The following is a 13,584-nucleotide window of genomic DNA, read 5'->3' on the forward strand; positions in this document are numbered from 1 at the left end:
TTATCTGAAGTCATTTTCTGCTGCCTGCCACTGGGAAGAAAGTGCCTTCAGGGGTTCTCATTGTGTACCCCGAAAGTACACAGCATAACAGCTCTTGAGTAAACAGAGGCAAAATCAGCATCCCCCATCCTCCTCACTGAAACACTTTGTATTCACAATAAAACCTCTGCTTTGATCTCTTGCCAAGAATAACACAGACAGTCTATTAAAACATCTTTAATAACATGATATAATTAAAAATATCTAATGTGCAACTCAAAGAAATGAATACAAAGCTTGTTTAAATCTGTTTCCACACCCCTCCAAACTTGACTGACAGGTTCCAAACCTTCATTAATTGGCCTGAAAATTTATGAACAACATAATATTATGGGGGAAGGGGGTGTCCTATATATGAGTTGGGAGCACAAGGGATTAATAATCAGATTTGAAAGGATTTGGGTGCCATGGTAGCTTTAAAAATCCTGCAAGGCACATCACCACAGTTAAATTTCTGTTTAAAGTGGTCTGATACAAGTCGGAGACACTTGTCCCTTAGGATTTTAACAGCCTGTATGTTTAAGTCGCTGAAACAATCTGAGAAGTGAACTCTAAATGCTTTAGTCAATGGACAGTGTTTGTCTGAATCCATCCCTTTTCTTCACAATAACACAGGAAATTTGTACAGCACCTCATCTTTTAGACGAGCAGACCAGACCAGAGGAGCTAGAACGACTGCCGAGTCCCAGAGGAATCCTGAGTGTTGGATTATAAAGTAACTCTGGTCACAGTCTAATATGAGAGTCACTGGACTGACAATTAGGTAAGCTTCTGTTCCTGGGTCTGCTCTTGTCTAAAGGACAATATTGTCCTTAGATGAGATACTTCACTTTCAAATTCAGTGAGAAAAGCAATTCAGTGCAAATGAACAAACGGGTGAACCTCAGCCCAGCATGCACCTGATTTTAGTAGATGTGAAATGAAGTGTGTTAATTTAAGTCCTGGTTAAAGAGTTTAAATTGACAATTTTAAGCCTGAGTTGCCATGACTCAGCTGAGAGACAGGAACTCAGCTGTGCGTCTGTTCTTTTTTTTCTCCTTTGATGCTCTGCACATTTTGTAGAGACCAAGACTAAAAAGCATTGCTTTTGAAGGATTCTCAGTCAGCCCAAGCATTTACTGGAAGGGATGCATGGATGCTATTGCTGAAATGGAAGAACAGGCAGATCAGTAGTAGCAGGAAGAAAATACCTGCTTTCTTCTCTAGAACATGGAAGCAAGTTGGCTGTTATATTCTGATTATATTTTAATGCAGTTCCAGTCTTTGATAGTGGCAATACTGCAGGTATCGTCTCTCTTGTGGGCACAGAAGAGAACAGAGCACTTTTTTAAGACACCACCTCTCCTTATTAGGAAGGATGATTCAATATTAACTTTACAATAGCTCAGGGCCTGCCTGCTCAGAGGCATCGTTTCATTAGGTTGACACTAGTAATCGCAGCTGCAGCCCAAGCAAGATCTGTGCAGGCTGCTCTCATTTAGAGAACGAATAGCTTGCCGTCCACCAGGAATCACAGGTTTCCTGCGGAGCTGGATCCGTTGTCTCAAAGAACAGTAGTGCAAGTGCCGGCAAGTTGAAGTAAGGCACTGAGGCTCTGCAAATCCCGCAGGAAAATCACTTGCACCCTCCAGTGACTTACACCTGTGTGATTTCTGTAGGTAGCCTGTTTACCCTTGACAGAGGGAAGTTTTGAGTCCCAGGATAACTGTCAGTTGTCATCAAAAACATCACTGTTCCTGTTACTGAAGCTGTTTTCCTTGACCATGACTCGGTATGAGATGCGCATGAAAGAGCCAGTGAGCAGCACGACAAAGAGGATAAGGAGCAAAGACCAGACCCCTGGTTCAATCCCCTTGAGGAAGCCTGGGTTGTCCTGAGGGATGGTGTTGGTCAGACTCAGCAGGTACCCAAGAGTCCAGCCAGACGAGGTACCACCCATCTATTGAAATAAAAAGGAGGAAAGGTCAGAAGAGAAGCAGACAGTCTGGACCCCAGCTGTGTTTCTGTGCACAGGCCCAAGGCCTCATATGCTTTATTTGAGACTCATCCAAGGATTAGGCTTGGAATGAGGAGGTCTCCCACTCTCAGTGCCCTGAGTGCACTAATAGGCCTTAACTGCCCTGACCAGTCTCACCTGGCACTTCCACCCACCGCCTCTGCCCGTGGGCCTGGGAGCTGCATTTAAGCTCCAGCCTGGGCAGTTACCTCTTTCTTGAGCTGTGCTGTAGGGGTGTGCTGTTCCTTCTCCTGCTTACTGACTGGGTTTCCCAGATGGACCTCAGGTCTATGTTGTGGGTAATTCTGCCTCCGGCCATGCTGCCTGGCTGAACCTCAGGTCTGTGTTTTAAGGAGCTTGTCTCTGGCTTTCCAGGCTGGGCTCCCTGGATAGACCCTGAACCTACCTCATTACCTTTAGTCTGATGTTCACCATGTGGCTGACTGAACCCCTGTCACCGATGTGGCCCTGCTCAGTGGGGGCCATGCCTTTGCTGGTGAGTTAAGGCCTGGGAATAGGCTTTCTTTTCTTTTGTGAAGTGAAGGGCTCAAATTAAATCCTACATTCCTTAGGAGCTCCAGATCCTGAAGCAATTTCAGACCACCTAAGCCAGTTATAAACCCTAGATAATATAAAGGTGATTGCAAAGAGGTAGGGCAGTGTGTCTTGGGTCAGGAAATATTATCAGCATTTTGTCCTTGGTATTAAGTGGAGATCAAGCCATGCTTCCTTCCCTATTGGGCATAGACTCTTAAAGATGGTATTGCTCCAGATAAAGTTTTGACCCATCTGTTTTTCAGTGGGGACAAGTGTAATCTCTAGCTCTCTGACACTGGTTTTCTTGCTTATCACAATTGTGAATTTATTTTGCAAAAACATCTTGCTGGAGAAACCTAGCTGGCTAGTCCTTGTAGGAGTGGGGACAGGCTGGCTTTATTGAAACCAGCCCTTCCTCCTAATTGGAAACACCACACTGTAGGTTACTGACCTTCTTCTGGAATGCAGTCCAAACAGACCTGTCAAAGTCAAGCGTGTATCCCTTTGTACTGAGGTGAAAGATGAAGGCAGACACAACACAGTAATCAGCAAGTGTATCCAGGCTTGTTTGGGACTCCTTAACCAGCTGGTGTCATTTCCAAAAGAAGATGGGGGGAAAATAGAAGAAGAAAATATTCAGTAGCTGAATTTCAGGCCTGCTATAACTCTCCTTTCCTGCCCTGGGACTGACTGTGGCATTGGAGGAGGGCTTTGTGTCCTTTGCAGACTGAAACCATGTTTCCTGCACGCACTGGGCTGTGGTCTGGGAACCAGCGTCATCTCTTAGTGCCTTTGTTCCCATCTTATTAAAGACCAGGCAGTTCCAAGAGCAGCAGGACTGGCAGCCAGGTCTCCTACAGTTGCCTTGCAGGTGAGCTGCTTGGTATTATGATTCTCTGCTCTCTAATTAAGTTGAGCTAATGCCACAGCCTTTCTCTCAATAGGAACATTAACAAGATCTTTCTCTTTTATGCACAAGAGAAAGCTTTAGGGAACTGCTTATGGGCTTTGCTACCCCATTAACAAACCCTGTAGAAATTGTCCAATTTGAATGTTGCTGTGGATGCTCAGTCAGTGTTGGTGCAAATAAGGGTGACCTCATAAGCCACCAACTGAGGGAAAGAACTTACAAATTCCCCCTGGCTTGGTCTCCATGGGCCTAGGTGAAATGGGAAAGCCCCTGGAATCTGAGCGGGTGTGTTCCTTGCACTTATAGGGAGAGGAGAACAGGAAGACCAAGGTGATGGACAGGAGTGAGTAGACAGCCTTCCTGTGTAGTCCTTAATATACAGTAAAAAGTACTTGTGGCTTTTTATTTAATTAAGTCCAGGTGTTACCAGCAGCCACTGGGATTTGAGAGAAAGGAAAAGAAGTGGAGCTTGTTTCCTCAAAGTGTAAAAAACCAAAACAACACCAAAAAACAAACCAAACCAACCAACCAACCAAAAACCAACAAGAAAATCCCCCAAAACCCAGGCAAATCCAAGTTTTACATGACAGTAATTTATGGCTCGGTCAGTCTGAGCCACATGGGCTTTTGCAACAGCCTGTTCCTTACTTCCCACTCTCCCTGCACACTAAGGTATTCCACAGTTACCTCTTTGACAGACATTCCACAAAGCCTGTTGACTGCTTGACCCAAGTCAGGAGAGGGTACAGTTTCTTTCATGAAGTCCATGGCATCAGAAATCACCTACAACAGCAGCAGAAATAATCATCAGGCTGGACTGCGCTCTGCATCCTTGCATACAGTGCCTATAGGAAAGTAAGTGACAGTAGATGTGGGGTGGACTGCCAGGGTGCCCTTTCTGTGTGCTTGTGCTGGTGGTTACAGGGCCTCCAGTGTGTGCAAGGAAGACAAACAGATCTGTTACTCTCTGGAAATGGAAACGGGACTGTTTCTAGCTTGCATGCAGCAGCCTTTCTGGCCTTGCCTAGATAAGTAGGCAGGGCCTTATGCTCCTTGGCACAATGTCCAAGGGAAGCTCTCAGGAGCAGGGAGCTGGGGAGAATTCTTGGAATTCCTCCTGCTGAAATGCATTCAGTTTGCCCTAGGATCTTGAGCTGGTCCTGGCTTAACAACCCAATGACTCTGGACACTAGATTCAGGGTCTCAGATATAAGCATGCTTGTGATGGAGCATGCGCAGGTGTTTGCTGAGGGAGTGGCAGAGGATCTTCAGCTTTACCACAGATTTTGTGTGGGAAGAACTGCTCAGCATGCAACTCCTGGCTGTCCTATCCCCGCTGGCTCTGTGGAGCCCCAAAGTTTGTCTCACAAGCAGATATTGCTGAGACATGGATGAAGAAAGTCCTACCACAGTCATCGATGGGAAGCCTGTGGTCCATATTTGAAGATCTGTGTGCCAATGAGGGGGAGAGGGCAGGAGTGCATGTGTACAGCATTAGCTAGAGCACTGGCCCTCTTGACTAGCATGGCTGTTCCCACTGTATTTATTAATGATCAAACTGGTCCCATTTCATGGGTTCTCCATATCAGTTGCCTACCCCAGTGTAAACGAGAACCCACCACAAATCTGGTCCGGAGAGGCTTGAAAACACTGCTGAGGGAATGCTTGAAGAAGCTGCAGGAAGAGGAAGAGTTGAGCAGGTTTTGCACAAGTCTCATGCAGGCGGTGGGGTTGCTGGAGCCGGTGATGTTGAAGACCTCCTCAGGGCCAGTGATGTCCGATGTGTCATCACTGATGGCACAAGGCCCAGCACGCACTGATTGCCACTGCACTTCCCGGGAGTAGGTGAGTGGCCAGCAAGGATTAGACACAGTTTTAGCACTTCTCTGATCCTAAAGGCAAAATAAAATAAGGGCAGAGGCAGCAAGAGAGGAGGTTGGCATCCCAGGGCTTCATGAAAGAAGACAAAAATGTAACACAGTGAAGAACAGATTTCCTCTGGCACCACAATGTTGTAATCGAGCAGGCAGGCTGCAGAAGGTTTGCCAAACCTTATCTCAGCTAGTCAACTGCAAGACCCGGACTGAGGCATCAGGCTCCCAGCTCCTGCGCAGTTCAGGGCAAACTGCAATGGCTGGACCTGCTGTGGGAAGCTGAAGCATCCCAGCCCTGCCTCCTCTCTCTCAGACCAGAAATACAGTTTCAATGAATCTTGTACTCTTTCTAGTTACAGGAAAGAGGCTGTTCTGGTCTGCCTTCCAAATGGCTCAACCCCTCAAGAATCAGTGTTTCTTATCTCTCGGAATTCCCCAATATAACTGTGGGGAAGTGGGTCTCAAATAAGAGGAGGTGTGGTTTATAGGGAGGCAAGTAGATGGGCAGTGAGTAGTTTATTTCTGAAAAATTCAGTTTTGGTGGAGACTAAATGATTCCTGGGTTTGCATCAGATCCTGCCTGCCCCCAAGTGAAATAAAGTTTGGAAGAACCAAAACACCTGCATGTTTTCAAAATGAAATATTGCTCTTTTAAAGATTCTCCAGGGTTAAAGTCAGCAAAGGAAATAATAGCCCAAATGGATAGTCCCAGTTGGTTCCCAGGTGCTGTTGTTTAGGCTCCCCTTCTATGATGGAGGAGCCAAGGAAAGTCTTTGCTTCTCCTCACCCTGATGGTGGTCTTAGCACCTCTGGAGAGCAATTTTGTGCTCATGTGTATTAAGTAAGGAGCCAAATAGAGCCTGCAAGTAGGAAACTCTTGAATGGGGGCCTGTGTCTCTGCTTGAAGGGCATCAATTTGGGCATAGAGAATAAGTTTTACAAATACACTGGGCTTTTTGTATATATATGCAAATGCCCTCTATTAAAGACAGCGATTGCCATTTTGACCATTAGAAACTACACCTTGTGCAACTGTCATTTAGTGATACTGTATTCAGGAACCTTGCAAATGCCCTTCTGGCAGATACTCACTTGAATGAGCAGAGAGAGCAGCCTGCTGCGGAGCTGGTCTGTGCCGTGGCAGGGGCAGTGATGAGTGTACACGTTGTGCGTCTGCCCATAGAGCTGCAGCCTCACTCCCTCTTTTGGTGCCTGGTTCTCTTCTTCCACCTTGGAAGTGAGCTGTGTTGAGGATCCTCCCATGGACAGGACTCCTGCCATCCCTTTCCCGGAGGGGACCAACTGTCCTTGCCAGTCGTACTGACCCAAAAAGAACCAGAGAGGTCAGTTCTTAAGACTTCTACACCTGTGTCGCAGTGAGAGAGAAAGCAGCCTTCTGGTGCAGTACAGCCCAATTTTTTTCCCCCCACAGGACATAAGGGTGCTGAACTGGTGGCTTTGGAGGGAACAGAGGAGCCATTGTGCAAGCACTGCCATCTGTGCAGAGCGCTCCCTGCAACCAGCGAGAGCAGACAGGGCTCACCATCCTGGACGGCTGTTTAAGGCAGTGGTCTCAGCAGGTAGGAGCAGGGGAGAGCGGAGAGGGGGTGGGAGGAATGGGAGGGAGGTTTCCAGATGCACAGATATGGGCTTCAAGTGCTGCCTTGATGCTAAAGTGGTCCTCCTGTCAGAAGAACCCTGTGGTTTCATCTGCTGCAGTCTTGCAGAACTGATTTTGGCAATGCTGAAGTTAGCAGTACAGGCAGGAAAGTTTACATGGGTGTAAGCACTCTGTCCCTGGCCGGGGGAGGCTGTGTTGCTGCCAGCAGGGCTAGCAATTCCCTAACCATTGCATGCTTGCTGCTCGTTGTCAGAACTGCCTTGCACTTCCCTGATGTGGAATAACTTGGTCTAACACACCTTTCTCTTGCCCTTTGAATTCTTGAGACCCTTTGGCTTGAGAAGCCATGGGTAGAGCAAGGAAACTTAAATGTGTTCTTCCTGTTTAGCGAGTGCCTTCTGAATACAGACCAGGCCCCTATGCTGGGGACACCCAGCTATGCTCTCACTAGCATCTCAATGAGAGGAAGGGCTTTTGCTCTGGCAGCAGAAGACTCTGCTTCTCTGTCCACCATCCACAGGATGTCCTGTGGGATAGTTGGACTGCAGTGGCAATCCCACAGCACTCCACAGCCAGCAGCAACACCTGTTTGACAGTGGTGCTGAGCTAGAGCTGCAGGCACTGAGAGCAGTGGAGTTCTTGTTGACACCCCAGGGCCAAGCTACATAAGGTCATCTGTGTGAGCATCCTGGATGTGTTGTCCAGAAAGCCTCACATCCGTTAGGGCAACTGCATGAACATGTCCATGAAAGGCTGTATTAGAGGTTTGGTCCTTCAACCTAATTATAACCATCTCACATTATGTCCCCCAACCAGCTGGTGTTGGATATAACCTGCCTCCACTGAAAGGCAGAAGAAGTTGTGCTTAAGCATGGTTTAAAGTACAGGGTTTTAACGATCCCTCCACATGTCTCTGAGGCTGTTTGTTAATGGGAGTTGCTCAGCTCAGTTCTGTACTCCCCAGACACGGTCATCCTTTACCTTGAAGAAGTTCTCCAGGACATAGTTAACAGCAACCCAGTTGAATGCTTCCTTATCTGGACTGGACAGGATTTCTGCCCCCTGAAAGTTGAAGGGGGATGACTTCAGGGCAACAGTCAGGGCTGCAAGGAGACCATCAGAGAGTATGGAATGGGTGAGGCTAAACAGAAAAGAAAAAGAAGGCACATTTGTTGTTACAGGACCCTGCCAGGAGCAGCCTGTAGTGGGGGCACAGCTACAGGGCTTCTGCTGTGCTCCCCACTTTGGGTAGTAGCACAGAGACATAATGACAATCCCACTCCTGCTGCTACTTCCCTGTCCCCTTGCATGGCACTGGGGGCAAGAACCGTAGAGGGATGATTTGAGCAGTTGTGCCACCATTCAAGGATCTGGGAGTTTAGTACCCTTTGCCACTGAGTGAATCCTGTGGCCTTGCCCCACTGACCTGGTGCCCTCCAGGCCTTACTTTTCTCCAGTGTCTAAAAGGAGATAAAGGTCATGAGGTGACTGAGGACAGGGTCCACAAAAGTGTGTATGATAAGGTGGATCCTCCCACCACCATTCCCAACCTGCCGACAAGAAGTGCCCCTGCAAGCCTGTGTGCGTTGTCACATAAACTGAAAACACTTTAGCTTCCAGACTGACAGGTATTTTCCCAAGCACTAATTGTGAAGGAGACTTTACACAAAATGGTAGACTCATCCTTATGGCTGCCTGGGGGGACAGTATGGAGACACAGCCATGCTGTACTCCCCTCGAGTACATCGGGACCTGAAAAAGGTTTACCTGACTAGCAGATTAGGGATGAAACACACTGCAGAGCAGGCAGGGTGAGATGCATTTACAGAATGATCCGCATGACGTGTGCTGATCTCTGGGTGTGGGTTTGCAACATTCACTCACTTCAGCTGCCTCATGCTGGCGGTTGCTCCCAAGTAGAGGGGGGTTTGGCTGTGCTGCTCTGGTGGGATCTCTTTCTGGGCCCAGTTCAAACATGGCTCCAAGCTCTTCCCTACTCTCTGAGGAGAATCTGAATAGTTGGAGACTCCCAGACCTGAGGACCAGGGGAAAGAATGAAATTTTCTAAGGAAAGTTATGGAGAAAGTGTGGAGGTTGTTACCCAAGAGGTTGCTGTCTTAGGGCATGGTTAAAGACAGGACCTGTCACAGGCAGAATGAAGGAGTTCCTCCACGTAGCCATCCTGCTAAAACATGGTACTGGGAGCAAAACACATGCACAGGTAAATCCCAAATTGCACTAAGAGAACCTTAGCTCTGCTGCTGAGACATCCTGTCAATGACCACATATCAGCCACATGACTGCTGCAACAGCTGAGGCTGTCTCAGCCCACAGAGGAAGAAATGTGGCTTTAGCCACTATAAAAGATAAGCAAAGGGACACACTGCCATACAGACAGAGCTGAGGCTGATGTGTCACCTCTCTCCTCCAGCCACTTCTTCTTGTGTTGGCGGAGGTGGCTTCTGAGGCCCACGCCTGCAAACAAGACACCTCTGCTCTAGAGGAAGCTGGTGCTGTGCGGAGGGAAGCTGTGTGCAAGCCTTGAGTCATCTTTCCAGCAAGATTCAATGGGGTCTTAAATGCTGGTTTTGAACTACTACCCAGAAAGAGCCTCACTTCCCCATCCTCTGGCCCACTTGTCTTCCTGGCTGCACGACTCCTTCACCACATGCTTTGGTCTCCTGGACCCTGTATAGGGCTGAGCTGCAGCTTGCCTATGGCTACTCAAAGGCTATGGCTGCACTGCCATGCAGACAGGGGATTACTTCTTACATCTGGGTGAGAGACCAGCCTGGACCTCCTGTTGCTGCTGCTGACAAACTGCTGCACCAAGTTACAGTTGCTGTTTTTAACCCAGCCAGTGAACATGGCAGCAGTCAAGGGGGATATACAAGGTTTCAGGGGGCCCTTATTACATCTTCTGTATGTGGTTTGTATTGCTTACAGTCTGCAAGGGCACAAACCCTCTTCCCTGCTTGCTGTGCAGCTGCCCTCCCACAGCACACTGCCGCTGAGAGTTCAGGGTTTCCCAGCATCCCCACTGTAATCAGGCTTCAACATCAAAGCAAGATTGAGAGAGAGGGAAGAAAAACCCCAAGCACTAATGCATGAAACCCTTTCAGCTGTCTTTGGTAGGGCCAAGCTGATTCAAATTAGTGAGGAAGGCTCCAATATTCTCCAAAATGTGACACCTAAAACTAAGCTGAACTGATGCTTATGCTGTCAAATCCCACATAGGGAATTGGAGTCTTTGCACTTCCGTTGTCTTCGAGCTACACCACTTACTGTCCAGACTACAGTCAGGAGGAGGCAGAAGATACCAGGAGTCACCCTGCAGCCAGATTTGTCTCCATTGCTGTTCACTGTCTCGCCTGGAGGAGAAGATCAGCAGCCTTGGCTCTGCCACTGATCCACGTGGACATCAGGACAAGCCTCATCCTCTCTATGTGCTTCCCTGCCCACAGCAGGCCAAAAAACTGTCACCTGCTACAGCCAAGTGCTCTGATGTCAAGCTGTGCATCTTCTCTGCCCACGTTGAGAAGACCCATGCTGAAAATAAGCAGCTTGTGCTTTACTCTTAGCACTATTTCAGTGTACAGCTAGATGTAGGAGATACAGGAGCCAAGGAAATTGTGGCAATGGTCCATGCACAGATCTCTGGCTTTCCATCCATCCCACCCCAGTCCCACAGATCACCAAGCATGAACTGAGCACTTTACCTTGCACAGGACAGGAACTACATTCCCTGATCACCCCGGTCTTGTTTGCCTTGGTAGTGGTCCACTGGTAGATGAACAGGATGGTGTGGGATGGGCCAGCATCCAGAACAATGCCATACTGGAAAATCCCCAAAACATTCTAGATAAGCACCACTGAATGCATGCTGCTTTGTTATTGTAGGGTTACTCAGCATTATGCAGGTATTCTGGGTAACCTATGGGCCTGCACTGCAGTATTTGAGTTAACTTTTCACGTTCAAAGAAAGAGTGAAGCCAGAAGATGATGTGGATTTGCAGGGAACCATCTGCATTTCTGAATATATACATGAGGAGCAGCAGGAGTAGAAAGACACCCAGAAATACATCAGACCTACAGTGGCATGCTCTGTAGCTGTTCCTGAAACCAGGCAGAGGGCTTCCACTGAGAGCTGAGCCACCTGGAGCTCAGGAAAAACAGGTCCTAAAGCAGTGGGTGGGAGATGGCACTATAGAGGCTCTTGACGGATTCTGGGTCTGAAACTGCTGCTGGATTTGTTTGCTAAGGCTTTTGTGCAGGAATCAGAGGGTTGCGGCTTGCTCCTACTTCTGAGGAACCCGAGACTCCCACATCTGTTTAATGCCCCACTGCAGAGATGGTGTGACATGGGCTGGGTTTGTCCCAGTGAGTGCCAGACCTGTAAGAGCTGCAGCACACAGGGACCAACCAGCACATAAACTGTCCAACACAGCAGCCCCACAGAGACTGAGGTAATGTCTTGACAGAAACAGCAGCAGTGAACATGAGATTTCTCAACGTCTTGTCCACTGACAGTTCTCTTGTTGCGTAGTGGTGAAGCTGAGGGTTTTCTTAGTCTCTTTGCAGACCAGGATCTGGTCTATTTGCTGCTGACCAAGCCTTGCTGAGCTGCACCTTCTATGTGAGGGTTAGGAAATGAGAGGCCACTGGGGTACCCTGCAGCACAGCTCTATGGCTGTTCTGGATGTCCTCACACTCAAAATAGCCCCAGTGCTAGTGTAGGGTCTCCTCCTCTCCCCCCCTATTACATGACCCCAAACTGGAACACCTCCTACACAGACGTGATAGAAACTCATGAGGTCTGGGAGGTACATGGTAGTGCATGGTCTTAGAGGAGAAACCTCCTAAGATGTTGATGTTAACACTGTCAGAAGGGTTTTAGTATAAGCCAGAGTGTGGCTGCAGCCTCCCAGTGAAGCTGGCTGCCTGCCACCTTCCCGGGAGCTCCCAGCTGCACCAGACATGGTGCCCGGGCCAGGAGCTGGTGGGACTGGAGCTGGAGCAGAAATGCGGAAGGAGGATGGAGCTCCCTGCCTGAGCCTGCTGGCATCCTCCCACATGAGTGACAGCGCATATTTCTCGCAGGGACACGTTGGCTGCCGCAGAAGAGGAAGAAATGAATGGCATTGGCAGAGAAACCTGGATTTTCTTCCTCCTTCACAAAATGAGAGGCTGCTGCTGGGAGCGCAAAGGAGGAGAGGGGATCCCCACATTTCTGCCCCAGCTCAACACCAGGGAAGGACAGAGCATGGCACAATAAGTTTTGGTTTTTTTAACCCAATTTTGTTTCTGAGAGGAGCATGGAGGAGGGGTAGAATCTCTAAACGTGCAGGTTAACCTACTTCTGTTTGATTAAACCATAGCGTGCCACTGATCTCACCTCAGCAGTGGGTGCATCAAGAGGCAGAGTGGATGGGCATTAACCCCTCAGTCACTGGGCAGATATGACCTTGCTGCAGAGAGGAAGTTGGCTCCTTGGTTAAAATCAAGGGAGGACAGAAGAGGAGAAGGCATGGAAGATTTTTTTTTTTTTTTTTTTTTTTTTTAAAGACAGAAGCTGCAGTTCAGGGCCAAATTCCTGCCGACTTTCAAGAGGGACGTAGTTCTTTCCCTCCACTGACACCTCTGGGCCTTTGCTGCTCTGGGGTAGCTCCTGACATGGGCTGCCTCTCCTCAGCCTGTGGTGAGCATCTCTGATGATCCATATCCAACCTGTATTTCCCTGACCACCCAAAGGGGTTGGCTTGTTTTCAGTTTGAAAAGCTACAGCATGTTGAAGGATACCAACCCATCCTCACAGTCTTGTTCTAGTCCCCTCCTCAGTTTGTTGTTTTGGGCTAGTAAATAACTCAGTAGTGCAATGAATGTAAAAAGCAACAAAACACACCAGTTTAAATAACAAGCTTGCACAAGGAAACAGGCAGGTTCTCCTTAAGAAGCAGTCCCACAGACAAGGAGAAGGTCCTCTGCTTATTGCCCCACTTGACCCCTGGCTTGGCTGCCCCTTGGGCAGGTGGACACTCTTACCTTGATCCTGAGCGGAGTGACAGGCACATCTTTAGTGGAGACGCAAAGCAGCACAATACCCGTGAGTCCTGCTATGATCACCAGCCAAGGGGGAAGGAGTTCACGCCAAGACATGAAGTGCTTTCTCCTTTCACAAAGAGTCAAAAGAGGAAGCAATTGAGCAGCAAACTGACAGCGGCTGCCTTATACAACCTTTAAAAAGAGGAGAAAGGCGGGGCCAGGGCCAGGCTCTGACTTCAGCCCAGCCCCAAGCCACAGGGACCACAAGGAACGCGTGGGCCAAGTTGCGATGCGTCAGGCAGTTCTGCCTTCCATTGCTCCGCGCAATAAAAAAACCAACAGCTTCGTGCTGGTTCCAGCATTAGCTTTGCAAAGACATCGGTGCAACCTCGAAACTGCCCCAGGCGACAGGGTTGAGGTAAACAGAAATGTGGGGTTAACTCAGCTGTGTAATAAGCAGAAAGCAGGCAAAACTCATCTGTTTGGTATTCTGTGCCTGGCAGTGCTAGCTGCCAAAATTAGAAGTGGGGAAACTCCTTGATGCTAGGTTTCCTTTATATCTGAG

At 48.5% G+C, this 13,584-nt stretch overlaps 1 protein-coding gene across 1 annotated transcript; it reads right to left on the minus strand.

Annotated features, from left to right (window-relative positions):
* Positions 1-1,747: 1,747 nt before the first annotated feature.
* On the minus strand, positions 1,748-13,133 carry LOC309412232 (ectonucleoside triphosphate diphosphohydrolase 2-like; the record flags this gene model as incomplete). Its single annotated transcript, XM_082009100.1, has 9 exons — positions 1,748-1,978; positions 3,024-3,158; positions 4,170-4,265; positions 5,102-5,374; positions 6,449-6,676; positions 7,959-8,118; positions 8,862-9,012; positions 10,697-10,814; positions 13,020-13,133. The coding sequence occupies 9 exons, from the start codon at positions 13,131-13,133 to the stop codon at positions 1,748-1,750; spliced, it is 1,506 nt and encodes a 501-aa protein (XP_081865226.1).
* Between the last annotated feature and the right edge of the window lie 451 nt (positions 13,134-13,584).

The sequence above is a fragment of the Phaethon aethereus genome (genome assembly GCF_964289735.1).
Source record: "Phaethon aethereus genome assembly, chromosome: 20".
Lineage (NCBI taxonomy): Eukaryota > Metazoa > Chordata > Aves > Phaethontiformes > Phaethontidae > Phaethon > Phaethon aethereus.